Genomic DNA, 18,569 nt, shown 5'->3' with positions numbered 1-18,569 from the left:
CAGTTTATTTCATAAATAAATGATTATAGTCATTAGGGGTAGTTCTCTGTGGGTGTTTATGTATTTTATTCCTATTGAGAGAAAAGATCAGACAAAATATTAAAAGGAATTTCTAATTCTTGCGAACCTTGAGGGGGCTGCTCCCATTTTTTCTGTCGGGGTTATTTTTATATAAACCCTTGTCAAGTCGTTTCTTTGAGTTTTTAGTTTTTGTCTTTCCTTTCCTTTCTATTCTTCTATATTAGTTATTTGCATAATTTGTTTTTGATTAAAAAAATTGAATAATTGAATCTTGTGTCGACTTTTCTCAATTATTTTTTATGTTTCAGTGTATTTAATAAATAAATATTTCTATTCGTTTGTTTTCATAACCAGTTTTTTTCTCTTTATTGTACTCCTGTATTAGTGCGACAAATAATATTCGAAGTAAGCTCTCATTCTTTCTGACCTTGCGGGGACTGTTCTCATTTTGTTTTTTGTCAATTTTATTTTTATAATACCCTTCTCAATTCGTTTCTTTTAGTTTTTAGTTTTTGTCTTTCCTTTCCTTTTTATTCGTCTCTGTTTCTTATTTCAATACTTATCTCGGTAACCAACAAACTGAATAAAAGAAGATTGTTGTGGCTGTTTTATATTTTTTATTCTGTAAGTTTATTTAATAAACAAAGTTTTATAATCTTCAGTTTTAATTAAAAGTTTTTTCTATATATTTTACTTCTTGCTTATTGTGACAAATAATATACGAAGTAATTTCTCATTCTTGAAGACAGTTTGTGGACTTTTATAATTTTTCTGTAACTTTTATCTATAAAATTCAATTCTAAAAGATGGGATGTTATGGTTTTTTTTTTGTCACTCCGGTCCTAGGTTTTAGTCTATTTTCTTTCTTTCCTTACTTATTTTTTGACAAAAAAAAAAATTAAAGTATATAATATTATTTTGACTGTTACTAATTTTTTTTTTCTGTCAGTTTTTTTAATAAATAATTTTATTTTTTAAATCATTTTAGACACCAGTTTTTGTCTCTGTTTTGTGCCTTTGTGAATAGAGCTGGACGAGATTTTTGGTGGAAGCTCTCATTCTTGCGAATCCTGCGGGGATTGTTCCCGTGTTTTTTCTTCATCTGTCAATTTGTTTTTTTTTATGAAAACTTTTCTCTATTTGTTCCTTCTAGTTTCTAGTTTTCGTCTGTCCTTTCTATTCCTTTATCACTTCTATTTCGACAAAAAAAAAAATCGAAAAAAAAAAACTTGCAAAAACCGTTCCAATTTCTTTTTCTTTGTTTTTTTTTTTTTTTACATAAATACATTTTTCTGTTCATTCGTTATAGTTCCTAGTTAGTGTGCATGTATTATACTCCTATATATCGTTAGGGTTGTGACAAAATATCAAAGAAACATGTCATTTAAGAGAACCTTAGGGAGACTGCTCCTTTTTATCATTTGTTTTTATATAAGTACGTTTCTCTATTCATTCGTTTTAGCTCCTACTTTGTTTCTATCTATTCTGTTCCTTTAGTCTAAAACAAAAAAATTCATTATACCCTCATCGCTCTTTTCTCATTGGCAGCGCTATCGCGCTGCCAATGAGAAAGGAATCAGTAACCCTAGGCGCACCCATTGCGTTTCTTGTCTCTAAACCTTTCTACATAAACGTTCCTACTGTGATAATTAAGCTTTTCAAATAAGTCTCCAAAATACATGAGAGCAGTGGTACATCCCCTCAAAGTATGTTTTTTCTTTGATTCACCAAACTTTGGTAATTGCTCAGAAAATGTTCCAGTCCACCCCAAATACTCCCCGCGAAGAGATCTGGTACAGCTGCCTCCCGAGCCATCCTTTCATAAGACTCGGTGTCCCTTGCGCAGTGGCATGTGGACAGGCATGATTTTGGAGCATGTCTCATACCTACTTTTTTTAGTATGTATTTTTCTTTTTCAGTCCTTTATATTCTTTTTTCCATCTCATTTGTTAATTGTTTTTGCTAATTTATCTTAACGAATGATAGTTTTTTTGTTTTTTTTTTGCATAATCGTGTATGGTGTTGTTTTGTTGTTGTTTTTTTTATTCTTGTCCTTCTGTTTGATTTGAGTGATATTATTTAATGTAATGATTAGTCTCACACTCTAACTGGCCTAAGAGTCTTTTTGAGGGTCTAAAGCTTAGTAATTTGTCTATGTTCTCTTTAAATAAACTGATAGATTGATTCATCTAAACCCCTCTTTTTTAGGGAGACGGTTCTAGATTTTATTCTTTTCTGTTATCCGATTTCTAGATTATTATTTTGAGGCGCATCACCCGTTAGGCAATCAGAGCCCTGTGCAGGCCTCCATTTTCCTCTTCTTCTTTTTCTGAAGCTCCGTTTCTTCCAATAAATCTCCTCTTTTCGATGTCTTTAATTTTCTCCTATTTTTTCAGGAACAAATTTCTACAATGAAGCAAGACCTGCAGGCCAAAGAAAAGCTAATAAAAGAACTGAGAGAAGCCAGAGAAGATCTGGAAAAGAAATTTGAACTCCAATCCCTTGAAATAATTCAATTAAACGAGGAGCTTCAACACTTTCAAGAAGCCCCAGAAGCTGCCAAAACAAAGACTCCGAAGAAACCTTCAACTTCTTCAACCAATCTCAATGAGTCGGAAAATCTTATCCATCAGATGGGAAAAATCAACATCGAGTGTGCAGATCTCAAGAATCAGCTTTTGGCAATGAGTGAAGAACGGGATTCTCTTCTCAGTAGGTTACAAGAAATGGAGAAGACAGATGTGAATCTTGACCGAATTTTAGGTGAAAAGAAACAACTTGCTGACGGTATTGTCTCTTTAAAAACTGACTATGATAAAGTTGACGCTCAACTTGCAGCTGCCTTATCTGACGTTTCACTGTTGAAAGAAGAAACTACTAGATTGCAAACTGAAAAGGATATTTTATTAAGGGAGAATGAACGACTCGCTAATATTGAGCATCAGCTGAACATCACTCTCAGTGAAATGACATCGCTAAAGGAGGATGCTACTCGATTCAAAACGGAAAATGCACTACTTTTGGAAGATGTGTCTCAGTTGAGGCAAGCTTTAAGTGAAGTATCAGTATTGAAAGAGGAAATTGCTCAGCTGAAGACAGAGAATGACAATTTTCTGAAGGAGAAGAAAAAGCAGATTTTGGATGATGAGTCTCGTATAGTTGAAGCTCAGCTTGTAGCTGCTTTATCTGACATGTCACTGTTGAAAGAAAAAATTGCTGGATTGCAAACTGAAAAGGATATCTTATCAAGGGAAAATGAAAGACTTTCAAATATTGAGCATGAACTGACAATCACTCTCACTGAAATTACGTCGCTAAAGGAGGATGCTACTCAATTCAAAACGGAAAATGCACTACTTTTGGAAGATGTGTCGCAGCTGAGGCAAGCTTTAAGTGAATTTTCAGTACAGAAAGAAGAAATTATTCAGCTGAAGACAGAGAATGACAATATTCTGAAGGAGAAGGAAAAGCAAATTTTGAAGGATGAATCTCGTCTCAAAGAAGCTTTGCGTGAGGTGTCGTTTTTAAAAGAGGAAGCTGCTAAGCTGAAAATGGAATGTAGTCGAATTTTAAAAGAAAAGGAAGAGACTGTTACAAAAAATGAAGAAGAGACTTCATGTCTGAAGTCTTATATTGGAGATCTCCAAATAAAAATCAACGACATGGAAATAGCTTCAGAATGTCTCAAGCAAGACGTTGAAGACAAAAGCCGCTTGATTGACACTTTAGAAAAGAAACTTGTCAATGTGACAGAAAAAGAACGTGAAATTATGAAGCAAATTGATGAATTAATGTCACTTCGAGAGAAAGTATCAAAATTGGAAAGCGAAAAAGATGAAATTTTAGCAGAAAAAAAGGAAATTTTAGCAAAGACGAGAAATGAAATCCATTCTCTTAAATCTGAAATCATTAGATGTGCTGAAAAGGACATAGTACTAAAAGAAGATATAAGAAGACTGAATATAATCATTGAAACTAATAAAGTAAGTGGACATTTCCTTCTATGGGTACGCTACCCACCGGTCAGGTCCCCGGAGTAGAAGGGTGGATCAGAAAATTTCTTGTGAGAGAGGTAGGGAAGAGAAAATTGAAGGAGCGTGCAGTTTTGGCTGCTATTTTTCAATTTTAAGTAGGAAAAATATCAGAGGGTTAAACAAAATTTTTCAATTGTACCACTTGACTGATTTTTGTCTAGCTACAAAACTATGTGCCCTAAGTGTGTAGTCAAGTTAGAGGAACCTAAACTGAATAACAAAAACATTGTATTTTCTTATTAATAAATTCAGCTTTTTAAACGCTGTAACATTGAGCTGAAGTTTTGCGTATTGATTTATGATTGTGACACAGCATAGTCAGTCCTTGACACCTCCCTCCTCAATTCCAACACCAGTTGTTTTTTGTTGCAAAGCAGGTATGTTGTACCTTTTTTTTTTAACTAGAAGGTTAATCTGTCTTATTGAGCCAGTTAATTAATTAGTATGTGTTCTTTTTTGTTTCTCTCTGCTTTTCCTAATTAATTTTAAAATAATCAATTTGATCAATTAATATTTAATTGGTTAGTTTGTGTTGATTTAATTAATTAATTATACAGAAGAGCTTGGACTGTATTATTGAAGGATACTCAGTTTGCAAGATTCGGGAACTGAAGTGGACCTGTGTCCCATTCAATGTATTTCTTTCTGAAAAAATGCTCATTACCTAAGTGTTATGTGTAAATGCAACACTAACTTCCTCATTTGGCCATGCTTATCCAAGGGCGTATCTGGGATTTTGTTCAGGAGGGGCGGGGAATTTTTTTTCGGGGGGGGGGGGTATTTTACAAAAAAAAATGGTATAAGAACTTTTTTATATCAATTTTTTTATACTTTTTTAGGATTTGGACATAAATTTTTGTTTGAGGGGGGGGGGGGGGTTGTGTCAAAACCGGTATATGGCCCCCCTGGATATGGCCTTGTGTGTAGTTTCCGGTTGTTTTTTTTTTCACGTTATTTCAAGTTCTATTGTTACTTTGAAAAAAATGTCTCTTTTTTCTAAGTTAAAACTCTGGTTGAACTAATAAAACTAATAATAAACATATAAAGGCATAATGGCGGGGTAGAAATTGCATTGTAGAAACCTGAGACGAGTTGAAATTATCGTACGTAATAAAACATACGTAGACGGCATACGGTAACATGTTTTTATTGTTCAACATCTTTTGATTCAGCTTACTACTATTGCTAACAACTCACCGCATCTTCAAGCCGCCTAAGGACAACACAGCCACGCACACTGCTCCTCCATCCCAATCTATTCAAAGCTTCCCTCTTTACACCCTCCCATGAAGTTCCCGTTTCGCTTAATTTTTTTCTTAGCATATCTTCCCACCCCGTTTGAAGACGACTTGGTTTTCGTTTAGCCCTAGATGGTTGGCCGAAAAGGACAATCTTTTCTAAACTGTCATCCAATCTGTCGTGTTGAACAGCCACGTTTTTGACACGTTTCGAGATTTTGGTGAGTGCAAAGTCAACCTGTGAACACAGATTAATTATAAACAAATGACTTAATACAGAATAAATCAAAATTAGGAGCCAATGAATATGAACCCGTTTCCTAAAGGAATACATGATTAGCAGCGCAAAAGGCAAATATTGAAATAAGGAATTGTTCCAATTTTTAATCTAACCAAGTAGTAGGAATGAATAACTCTTTTTTGTCAGTTGTGATTGAAGGCAAGGTGAGGTGAGGTAGCTGAGGCTCTCAAAATTTATTTTAAGATTTTAGTTTTAAAATTTATTTCATCGCTTAGATTTTTTGAGTACATATATTTTCTTTTTATTTATTTGTATTGTATTTTGGTATGAAGTTTTACAAACGAGATTTATTAAGATATAAATTGTTCGACCTGCGTTTGTATGAAACACGAAAATATTAATTATCTCTCTTAACAGATTTACAAAAGAATAAAGAGAATGAAAAACAGAAACCAATTTTAAAATTAAAAAAATATTCTTGAAAATAATAAAAAATATTTAATCAAAAGAAATCATACACCGACACTTTCTACAGAGTCTAACTAAAGGCAAAACTATGATTAATATTGTAAACCCAAATATAAAGGTGAAAATGACAAGTCGTTATTTAATAGAAATAAAAAAAAAACATTCTTTCGAAGAGACACTTAAAAGTAGTTGTCAGAACAATGAATATAATATTTACTTTTTGCTTTGATTGCAAGTTTCCTTCTGGAGGTTTGTGAAAATGTCACAAATCTGGAGTCTTTTGTCACAAATCTTGGAGTCACATTACTGGAGTCTTATAACTGTTATTCGTCGATTAAAATAAGCCAATAAGAGCAAAAACTTAAACATAATAAAAGACGAGGACATTTTCCGCCAGTGAAAAGGCGAAATTGCAGTGCAAATATTTCGGCCCAGACCTCCATTCAGCCGTCCTCAGTGCATAAATAAAAAATAGAAGACCATAAAACAAAACCACTAAAATAAATAGAAACAAACCGTAAAGAAACAAACCACTAAAATGAAAACAAGCCTCTCCCATGTAATGTTGAAAGTGTAACTAAATAAAAAATCTGGTATTGAATGGCAATTCAAGAAACTAAATCTAAGTTCATTCTATATAATGCCTTTTTAAAATTTAATTGTTTACCAGGCCTCGTATCGTCTGAGATTTTATTTGGTTGCGAAAGATTATGATGTAAAATTGAAAAATCTTTTTTAATTAGTTCATTATATATAGGACTAAAACGAGCTTCTCCGGTACCTCTATTAAGGGCTAAGTTTTTATGTATATATTTCTTAGTTTCGACTGCCTCTTTGAAAACTTGCAATAGACCTTTAACAGAGGGAATCACGGAGGTATTTTCAAACAAAATGAAATGGTGTGGGTTGTCGTACACATGTTTGGCCAAGGTGGAATAAAAATTCTCGGCCTTCGTTGTAGCTTCATGGCTTTGTCGATTCAAGATTTGTATTCAACAACCTCTCTCCCAGCTGTGGGTGGGTTCTATCAATATAGAGACGACCGCAAGAACAGGGGATTTTATAAATACCGCTCCCCAGTATGAGGCTGGTTTTACCTTTCCCACAGTTTTAAAAGGCCTGTAGTTTTTCTGAGCTACTGAATGCTACGTTCATACCCTTGATACCCCCCCCCCCCTTCCCCTTTCCATCACTAGCTGTTTTTTGTTGCAAATTAGGTATGTTGCACCTTTTTTTTAACTTAAGGTTTGTCTGTCTTATTGAGCCAATTAATTAATTAATTAGCATGTGTTCTTTTTTGTTTCTCCCTGCTTTTCCTAATTAATTTTTGATTTAATTTTAAAATAATTAATTTGGGCCTTTTTAAAATCTTTTCAGCTGGTCGCCCAGTTTTGAAAATAGGACAAGATTGTAAAAAAAAGAAGCTTGCAATTAGAGATTGTGTTGTTTCAGTATCCTTTGCTGTTTTTTTTAACCTTATCTCTAAAATTGATTCCAATAAATTTATGGCATATCCATTGCAAAATACAATGTCCTTTATTATTATTATTTTATTCAACATATGAGGAAGCCATAGGCTTGTTGCTATGTGTGCTTCCGAACATGTCCGTATCGTACGATCAACCGAGGAAATGACCACTCCTTTTTTTACACAGGGGGAGGGGCGGAGAAATGCAAATATTTATAATATTGTGGGGGTTTCTATATGTCGACAACTGAAGGTTTGGAGACTTCTAAATTTAATTTAAGGAGTTTCCTAAATTTGGAGACAGCTAAATTTAAGCCGCTTAATATAAGCCACTACGCCAACTAAGAAAGAGCTTTAAGCACGTACATTTCGTAAAAATGTGTACATTATAGGTATGGCAGTTACAAGCCGTCGTGCTATTGTTAGTTTGACGAAGAGGTAGGTGTGGTCTTGGTATGAAGTTTTACAAACGAGATATGTTAAAGTATGAATTGTACGACCTGCATTTGTATAAAATACGAAAATATTGATTTTGCCTCTTAAGAAAAAATAAAGGGAATCAAAAACAAAAAGAAATTTTAAAGTTAAAAAAACACTTGTCTGCAAATGCCCTAAAGGGTAGGAAACAAACTAAAAAACTTAGGGTCGGAAATGCCCTAAAGGGTAGGAAAGCTGCAACACAATCACTTTAGAATTTAAAAAACAAGAACGAAAGTGTTGGCCAGTCATTAAATATCTATTACTATTTATGGACGAATTTCTATATCATGATTTATTTGGTATATTATTTTGGCTATATTTATTTGGTATCTTAAAAATTTAGGTTTTTCCAGGCAACAAGGGAATAATTACTTTTTGACTTGCGTACACTTCCATAATTGACACAGAAAATCTGACCGTCTAAATACAATACAATATTCTAATGAGAGAGCCAACTAATAAAAAAATGTTTTCAATTCTTAACTTAATGTTTTCATTTGTCTTGTTTTACTTCATTTTGTGTTATTTTCTACAATTATTCGATTTTATGAATTTATTTTCTTTAGGAACAGCTTGAGGACTCGAAGCAGAAAGCAGAAAGTAGTGAATCAGACGTTGCACGGCTGAAGGGTCTCGTTTATAAAATCGAGAAAAAGATCACATTATCCCCTGAAGAAATTCTCTATTTTCAAGAGGTGACAGAAACCGAGGAAGAAACCGAAAATTTTATGAGCATATCCATGCTGCCGAGTGATGTCTCTATAAGAGTTACCAAACCGAGGTTCGTTTTCTTTTTTTATACTAAAGTATTCTAGGCACGATCGTAATTATTTTTTTCCGAAACTGGGAGAAATTTAGGATTTCGTAAGATTGGGCTCCTAGACTATCTTTCAACAAGTGAAAATTACATCATTTTTATGTAATCCTGAAAAAGGCTTATCTCAGCTTTGCCCCTACCTCAGACTATCTGTCTTGGCATTTTTCTCCTATCAGCCATATGGCAACTTCATTTTAATTCTTGATTAAAATTGACTTTACTATATATAAGTATTTAAGCTACTAATATATATATATATATATATATATATATATATATATATATATATATATATATATATATATATATATATATTTACAAGTGCAAAATGTATGTTTGTCTTGTTCACTGACAAGATTCTGATATCCGGTAAGAGCATACATGTTGACTGACGAATAGTTGGGACCAACGAAAAAAATTTTAAATTGAAAAAAGTGGGAACACCCAGTGTAAACAAATATTTTGAAATATTTCAAACACGTGGAGCATTTAAAACAAGCTTAAAACTGCAATACTGTAAAGTACAAATCAATTCATAGGCGTTTCTTAAACGACGACATTGCGAAGTTTTAGTTATATTTTGAAAATTTGAAACTCTGCGCTTGGGATTCATCAGCATTTCTCTCCAAAATTGCTTTAGTTCTTAATGTTGCAGAAAATATATCCATCATAAGAAGGTGGTAATGGGACTGATTTTACTATTAGCCTATTAGTAGGGGAGGGCGGGGGGAATAAAAATGTTTATAAAATATGCTTTATTCTAAAGTGGTTTTGTATTTTATTATTACCTTTTTCTTCTTTGTTCCATGACTAACCAATTCCTTTTGTCTTTTCTGAGGAATTTTTTGGAAATTTTACAAAATTTCGGAAATTGAATTGAGTGTGGGTTTTATGTGTATTTTTTTTTTTTGAACAATGTTTGCATGTAAAGAAAAGTGAACCGATTTATTTTGAAGTGGATTTTATTTTATCGTCTTGTAATTTCTTTTTAACTTATTCTTTGATACCTTTTTTTACTGTTTTAAGCTTTTTTTTTCTTCTTTTATGGCTCATTTATTTTTATCAATGATCTCCATATGGGTCTGTGAAGGAACAGCGTGTGTTTCTGTGAATTTTGCCAGAACAATTGGAGATTTTACCAAATTGACAGTCATTTTGAAATTTGGCTTACCAAAGCTGAGAAGAATAACTTAATATTACATCTATATGTAAATTTTATATTATATTACAATATTAGTTTTATCTTAAATAATCTGGCATTATATAAATTTGAAATCAATGAACATTGAAATAAAAAAAACGTAACCAATGAAACTTCAAAATTAAGTGTAAAAAGTGTTCAAGTATAAAAATGTGTAAAATATTCATGTGTCGTTTATATGTCTCAGGAGAGTAGAGGGGAGGGGTGAAAGAGTAGGTGTAACTTACAAGAATTTGAACTGGCGCTAGTGTCGACAGAAAAAGTCAGCACCATCTAGGGTTTAGTGACACCTAGCATTTTTTTTTAGTTGGAAAAATTAGTATAGTAGAAAGTGTCTGATTTCAGTTCCTGACATAAAAACGATATTACAAAGCTTGATAAAAGGCCAATGATCATCAAATGCTAGATGGCGCTTTTTTTTTTATCTGACACTAGCTCCACCTTCTACTCTTATGAGTTAGCCATACTTTTTTGTTTGGGGGGGGGGGGATAAAGCTCGTAAACAACCTTTGAAACGACCATTTGAACACGTACAATTGTTTTTGTTCCAATTCGCTGTTTTTTGGTCTACAAAACATCCTTACAAAACCAATTATTTTGCTATTATGATTTGGTCCAGTTGTATGCAGTTAAAGTTAAAATGTCGAGCAATCCCACCTCATCCCCCTTAGCATTCTCTGAGTGTTTCAACCTAGTACCTCCCAACATAGCTGCTCGTAATATATTGCAGATATGCCTTTTTGACAACTTGAATGCAAGTAGTGTCTTCTGGTTTTTAGCGCCATGTATTCCTTATATAATTACTTAATTATGACTAAATCTTATTTTATTTTATCTTGTCTAGAAGAAAAAAAACATTTTTATTTGAAGAAATGGAAAAAAAATCCTTAACCTGATCTTGTTGTATGCGGTTAACGTTAAAATTCGCCACTTATTTTTAGCTAGCTTTTGATCAAAGTAGTAGAAAAGAAATGTCCCACGTTCGTTATATCTAAAATCTTTAGTATACATATCGTAATCCCAATAGATACTGCTTTTTACTTTTAATTGGAAGATTTTTTTTCAATTAAGTAATTACGGCTTGTAGGTTTTCAATGTCTGATTTACTTTATTATCTTGTCTTTATTAGTTAAACCTCCAATAAAGTCCGGAATTTTGATAAAATATCTGAAATTCTTTCATTTTTACAGTCCTGCTCGTAACTCATCCAAAAGTTGCAGCAAACCCTCTCGCACCAGACGAAATAAGACACCAACCCGGAAAGCGATTGAAGCAGACGATGACCTCATTCCTCCCACTGGTTAGTTATGTAGATATGTAGAAATATAATATATGTATAATATAATATATGTAGAAATATTAATATATGTAGAAATAAAATATATCGTGTTAATATATGCAGACATATAATACGACCTAAAGGCGGATTTGCTTACAATAACAAAGCCATAGAATAAAATCTTGAAAAAAACGGGTGAATAATTTGGCCGGTGAAACCATTCAAAAAATCAAAAAATTTGGCCGGTCTAAAATTTGGCCTGTATGTATCACGAGATCCTGAGCGTTAAGAAAGCAAGAATTTGAAACATAACTTAAAAAATAAAAAGAAGAATTTGTCTTTAATTTCAGATTTTTATTATAATTTTTAATTTGTTATCTTTTAATAACACTTTAAAACACTTATCGGTATTTGTTTTATAAGGTAATGCGTTATTTTGGAAATATTTCTAGCGTTTTGAATTGTTCTATAATAAATATTTTTCTTACCATCCCAGCTACCCAGATGGGCTGGACAGACAATGAGTTTTCAGGCTAAAGACGGTCGTGTTAATTCAAAAATCTGAATTTTACGCCAAGTAAGGAACTAGAATTTCTTTAATGCTCATTTTGAGCGGTTTTTAAGGTTTTTAACTGTTTGATCTGTTTCTTGGAATTTTTTATTATAAGACGTGTGGAGTTACTAGCTCATTTAATATGCTACCTCATGGATTGACCCAGTAAATTGTTGTCATTCAATGTCAATATTTTTGAAATTTAAAATAATTTGCCAAGAATACTCAACCTTTTCTGCGAATAGGTCAGCTTATTATTCGCACGAATACGCCGTTGAAACGCTTAAAATCGTTCAACAGGTACGTAAAAACTGCCTGAAACTAGAAAACTTATGATTACTCCTATGTTTTTGTATGTAATGTGTGTTCAAATTATATCTTCTTTGCATAAAAGCAAGTAAATTTTGTCTTATGTTCTAAAAATTAAAGCACCTTTTTTTTAATGTCATTCTAGTTATCTGATTTTCAAATCAAAACTTCACCCTTTTCAGAGTTTCATGTGCCTGTATTTATTTGTCAAACTTATAATCGTCAGATTATCGTTCTAGCCATCCCCTCCTCTGCCTCGGGCCATCCCCTACTCTACCCCGGAGCCATCCCCTCCTCTATCCCAAAATCACACATTTTCTTGAGTTTTTAGGCACTTCTTATTCAAACTGCCCAAACCTTTTCGTATACACACTATTATCATTAGGTCCCCCGAATGTTTTGTTGCTCCCCCGGAAAAAAAGGAGACCTGTGTGACTATCTCTGGTATAAAGCAGATTTTCCTTAGATTTCATTTTGAAAATGTTTGTTCGTGAAATAAAAATATTTACTTCTTAATAGTCAAAAACAAAAATTTAAGCTTTCTAAAGATATTGACGGGAATGATGCACAGTTGGCACCACTGCTAACGAAAAAACTCAAGACTAAAGAAGACAACTAAGATAAAAATAGTTCTTATAAAGCTATTAAAAGATAGAGTATATGATAAAAGATAAGTTTTTAAGATAAAGTTTTCAAAACTGGTCATTTTCACGAGAATAACACTCGTTTGGCAACAGTGCTAACGAGTAGACTCAAGGTTAAAGAATATAACTAAGATAAGAAATTCAAGCCCGCAAATATTTTAAACTGACAAGATTTTCAAATCGGATGTCTTTTGGAGTTGTATTTTCTCTCTTTTCATGGAGTTTAATTGAGCTATATTGATTTGTGTTTGACAGAGGAACTCAATGAGTAGTGGTCTGCTATGGCCTTTGTATTCTCTATTGAGAACACAAGTTTGATAGGATGGGTGCAGTAACTCAAAATGTGTTATATTATGCTGTTTAGAATGTATAGGAAAGCAGAAAAAGCGGATAAACTGAAAAACGTCAGTCAAGTTTTTTTTTCTCTTATTAGTTACGAGTTGTTTATACAGGTAAAATGTTTTATTCTGTAAGATAAGGCAAAAAAAATATCTTGATTTGAAAAGATGGTGTTCTCAATCGCTTATGCAAGCGAGAAAACACAAGTTAACCTATTCTGAAAAAAGGCCCTTCAAGTATTTTGATTGCCAAGTAAGATACAAGAAAACTTTCCCAATGTTATTTTTCTACATGACTTGAGAAGCGAAAAATCTATCGCAAATATTCCAATATAAAAAGGCACTATTCTTTATATCTATGTATTATATACCTATTCTATATATAGAATAGGAATGTACGGAGGGTATTGGAGCGGAGTTTTATTCTTGAATTCCTAAATTATCTTGAATTTCTCGCCACTTCTAAAAGATGAACATTTTCATTTATTTGCTGGATTTTTTTTTTTTTTTAAGAGAAATTTTCTACGGATTATTTTGGGTACCCGACTGACTGACCGTATCTCAAACAATAGACTGTTTGAAAAGTGTAGTTCAGTCCTGCTTTCTAGGGATATAATGAGAGGAAATTTGAGATGGCTAGGGCAGTTTCTGCGGATGAAGGATGACACATTGCCAAAGATTGTCCTTTTTGGCTAACCGTCTAAGGCTTAACGAAAAATCCCCGGTTGGGTTGGGAGGATGTTGTAAGGAAAGACTTAAGGGAAATGGAAACTTCCTGGTAGGTTGTAAAGAGGGAGGCTTTGAATAGATTTGGATAGAAGAAGAGTTTGCGTTGCTGTGTTGGCCTCATGCATCTTGCAACTGCGGTGAGTTGTTAGTAATAGTAGTAGTTGTAGTCTAGTTAGAATCATCGATAAATTTGCTTTTTACCATTGGCCATCGCTCCAAAGAAAAGCACCTGTGTACATATCTGGTAAAGACACAATCTTTTAAAATCCGTTTGGACCTGCCTTAACATGCTCAGTGTTTTAGGTGAGTTTTGAGACGTAGTGAATCTGAACCTTCTTTCGTTTTTATTTGAGAAGATTGAAACTTACAGGATGGAAAGGGCTTATATTGAGAGTCTAGAAAGTTATTGTTTCCGTTTTTTTTAAGAAATACCAAGGACCTTGTTAAACTATTGACTGATTACAAGCTCAAGAGGTTTGTATTAAGAACTAAAGAACAAGCTTAAGAACTAAATGTAAAAAGTTGAAAATTGATGATCGAGAAAGATTGAATAAAAAAAGTGATAATTGAGGAAGGTTGAGCCTAATTTAATCCAGATTTTGTCGTTTTTAGTAAGACGTTTAAGACCAAGAAAGAAAAATGAAGAGGACGTTTCTAAAGTGGAAGCTAGCGAAGAAACGAAAGAAAATCAAGGCGATTCTACTGCCCAAACAAATGAATTCCCTGTTTCACCAACCCCAACAAAGAAGCCCCAGGGCCAGGTTCCTAAGTCATCAAAGAAGCTATTCACTGCTTCTTATGACCCTTTAGATTGTTCTCCAGTCTCTTCTGTCGCAGAAGAACCGACCCACCGTCTAGTTGAGAAGAAACTGACTCGAAAAGCTCCTAAAAAGGATTGTGATACATGTGTGACTTCGTGCCAAAAGTGACTTTTATTGTTGTTGCATTGTTTATTTGAATCTGAATAAGTGTAATAAAATATGATAATCTGCAATATTGTTTTCTGATCTATCTTTAGTAAATTCATAGGCCAATTTTGTCAAGTCCATCAAACAACCGATAGAGAAAACTCAATGACAAGAATCATACTTTGTTTTGATTCTAAGTCGCTTATTGCCTGATGGGAATCATTATCCAAAGTCTTAAGTCTTAATATTTTTCTGCTGATTGAAATTAGAGATCCTGAACACAAATACTTGACAGTTGCTCGCGTTCACACTATTCACATCTGGATATTGATTATCCAAAAACACCCGACATGTAAGTTAACAATCCTGACCTGATTTTTCAAAAATATTTAAATCTGTTTCAAATACTTTTAAATTTGAAAATACGATCGTTGTTAAGACACAGGAAGGGGGGAGTCTATTTTTATGTGGGACATGGATATTTCTTTCTTTAGAGAATTACAGTAATATGTGACGGGGAAGAGGTCGAGCAGGAGAAGTGTTGGCCTCAGCCGTGTTGGTGCCGCAGTAGTATTTAGAAATAAAACAAGAGCTGGAGCTCTTTCAGCCTCAGGCAAGCTGTTGCTGCAGTGATTTGTTAGTAGTAGTAGCATTCTGAACTCATATAATACGATGCAGTGAGAGGTTTTTCTTAGGATATTGATTAATAGCTTGAATATCTGCTTTTGCCCTGGGTCTTGTAGGAATTTCCGCGATCATATTGATCTCTAGAAATTACTGGCTTTAATTTCAAAAGAAACTGGGTTGAATTTTGATAGGTTTGAACTTTGATGGTTCCATGCATATAGACAGTATGTAGTGAAGGTTTTTGTCAGTTAGTTCATGGAACACTGAATAATGTAAGGCAGTAAATTATATCAGACTTAGTGACAAATGTAGCAGGGGGGGGGACTTGAGGCCTGGGCTCCCCGAGATCCTAAATTTTCCAAATATTTTATTAGGTCCTATTCAAATTATCAAATAAAAAAATTATTACCCCCCCCCCTAAAAAAAAGTCAGGCATACGAGCCTCATCAGATTGTAAGCTTATTCCGTGTAGGTCATAAGGAGGAGTCGTGATTCATTGGGAGTGTTAAGACCAATATCAGACGACTTGTACTATTTATGTTACTGACATATTTCTCATGTTATTACTCATGTTATGGGTTCTTATTCCCTATAGCCCATTAAAACTTCTCTAAATTTGCTTAAACCTTTTTAAGCATATCTTTCCTGTATATATATAGAACGTTTTCATTCTTTACGATATTTACTAGAAACACATCTGAAAAGGTTTCCCTTATATTATTACAAATATATTATCAAAGGATTCCTATGAACATGATAGTTCATTCTTAAAAAATGAACCTCGAGATGTGAACTTTTTGGTTTTGAAATGACGTCTATGTCATTTCGTCATTGTTAAGTCAAACTATGTCCAAGTTATGACGAAACCCAGTATATGGCAGTTCTTTTATATAGTCACTTTATATACATATTAGACAACATATTGCGGCAGCTGATTCAATATTCAAAAAGTAAACTATTTCCTTTCAAAGAAGCAGTGAGTCAAATCTACTTGGCTGTTTTGTTTTCCAGCTTATACCACAAGGTTATCTTACTTCTTTTTCTTCTTAATACATATTAAGAAAGTGAGTTGTTGACCTGAGCTGTCTTTAAGAGGATTATAAATTGGAATCTAGTTTGCTTTTTAATTTGACCTATATTTCGATATTCATTAATTCAGTGTTTTTTCTTGAATTATACTGTGACTTTTTAATTTGTGTGGTGATGCCGATAACCATGAAAAGCACTGACGAAACGCCTGAACTCGTATATCCTCCGGTGCTGAATTTTATTCAAAGCAGTTTGCTAAGCGGAATTGAGGAGGATATTGTAAAAAGACATGATATGGAGTTTTTTGACGTGAACATAGTCAAAGAAGCTAAAGTTTACAGTGGCAAATAAGTGCACCTGAATGGGATTGCCCAGTATGTAAGGGGAACAATGCACTTTCTAGTCATTTTAGTGACATTATTTCTCTGTTAAAACCTCTTGACAGTAGCCACACTTTTGTACCTATGTTTGTGATAAAGCGACCTACAGAGGTGCAATGTCTCCCTGCAAATGCTTATGCTTCTTTACTCTCTAATTTAATGAGCTACAACAAGTGGTTGTTGAAATGTCAGGGAAACTTGAAAAACATCAGTTGAATTTTCTTCAATTACCCAAACCTAACCCAGTAACGGACACTCATACGACAGTTATGGTCTCTAAAGTGCCTTCAAAGCTGTTTTATCTGATTAAAAGCAAAACTGTCATCGATCAAACAAAGGGGCATTAATTACTTGGCTGTTTGAAATCTGTTAATGACAGATGAGATGCCAATGATGATAAGTCTGTAAATAAAGATGTTTGTACATCAGTTCATAAATTTAGTTCTAGTGCAATAGTTAAAGCACAATCCAAGCGCTTCTTTGGGATTCTCATAGGTTTTCTAGTTCATGTCGACCTTTCAGTTATTAATAGACTGCAAGGTATGAAAAGTGCAAATCGATTGGGCCAGACTATGTCAGTCAAGCTTGAGTTTGAAAACTCCTTCACTCAGTCCGCTTATTTCAAAGAAGGAATTAAAAGTTGAATATGAATTTTTTCGAATTTACGAATTTAAGGAAATACCTAAATGCTGCTTCAAATGCCGGTCATACGATCACTTTCAAAGCGCCTGCACCAGCAATGTGCTAGGCCACATGTTTCTTCTATGGATAGTCATTGTAGTGCTGTTCCCATGTGTTCTAAATGTAGCAAAAGACATGCTTCTTATAGTCTGTCTTTACCAGTATCGAAGGAACTAATGTTGGGCATCTCCATTCCGCAATGGCTTTGGTGTTTTCAATAATATCGTTTAATATTAATAGTACAAAGGATAAGGACTTCGTTATTCATGAGCGCTACAATGATTTTGGTTTGGTATGTCTACAGGAGCTTCTTCTTACAGAATTTAGCATTAACGTTTTGAGTCGGAGCCCTCATCATGATGTGTTTCTACTACTGCCAGAGCCACAAAAGGCCGCCCATCCGGTGAGCTAGCTTAGTGTTTTAAGCGCAATCCCAATTTGGTTTCGCCGGTGATTTTTTACTCGGATTAGTTTTTTTTGCTGTTCGTATGGGCACTACAGTTTTCATTAATTCTTATCTGCCTTATGATGATCGTTCTGCCAGATCGATGACTAGATATGCTAACGCTTGCAACTCGTTGAAGTTTTTAGCGGAAGAAATTCTTTTTTATTTCTCTAGATTATATGATCATTGGTGACCTCAATACGGATATAAATTATTCGTCAGTGAGAAGTGATTTTTTGTTAGATTGCCTTCCATCATATCATATTATACCCAAAACTCATCCGTTTTCTTACATTCACCATTCAGGCAGTAAGAGCAATATTGATCACATTATTTGCTCACCTAGTATTGCTACATCAATAGTGTTTGTACATGCTGAAGAACAAGACTTAATCATCTCCCTATTTCACTTACTCTTGATATAAACCTTGCAAGTGTTTGTAAAGTACCCCGGTTTTCAAAATGGTTTGAAAAAAGTAACTGGAAGGGAGCTGATGTTCCTCTCTATGCGTTTACACTAATAAACCTGCTGTCTGCTATACGAGTTCCCTATCATCTGCTCCGGCGCTCTATACAAGTGAATTGCAAAAAGGACCTGGATTGCTATTATTATCAAATAATTGAATGTCTAAAAGTTGCTTAGGTAGTTGCAGTACCGTTGCAACGTGTTAGTTGTGGT

General features: G+C 33.7%; 1 protein-coding gene across 1 annotated transcript in view; it reads left to right on the top strand.

Annotated features, from left to right (window-relative positions):
* The window catches only part of LOC148949160 (uncharacterized), a 133,083-nt gene extending 118,269 nt beyond the window's left edge, over positions 1–14,814 (top strand). Inside the window, exons 14-17 of the mRNA XM_089093214.1 lie at positions 2,418–4,004; positions 8,517–8,731; positions 11,159–11,268; positions 14,433–14,814. Coding sequence (XP_088949340.1) covers positions 2,418–4,004; positions 8,517–8,731; positions 11,159–11,268; positions 14,433–14,749 — 2,229 coding nt within the window. The 3' untranslated portion in view covers positions 14,750–14,814. The remainder of the gene's footprint in view (positions 1–2,417; positions 4,005–8,516; positions 8,732–11,158; positions 11,269–14,432) is intronic.
* The last annotated feature ends 3,755 nt before the right edge of the window (positions 14,815–18,569 follow it).

This window comes from Artemia sp. Qi Xiang Cuo, chromosome 8, assembly GCF_049724085.1.
Source record: "Artemia sp. Qi Xiang Cuo chromosome 8, ASM4972408v1, whole genome shotgun sequence".
NCBI classification, from domain to species: Eukaryota; Metazoa; Arthropoda; class Branchiopoda; order Anostraca; family Artemiidae; genus Artemia; species Artemia sp. Qi Xiang Cuo.
Note: the sequence above shows the minus strand (reverse complement) of the source record. Positions and strands in the feature narration are given on the sequence as shown.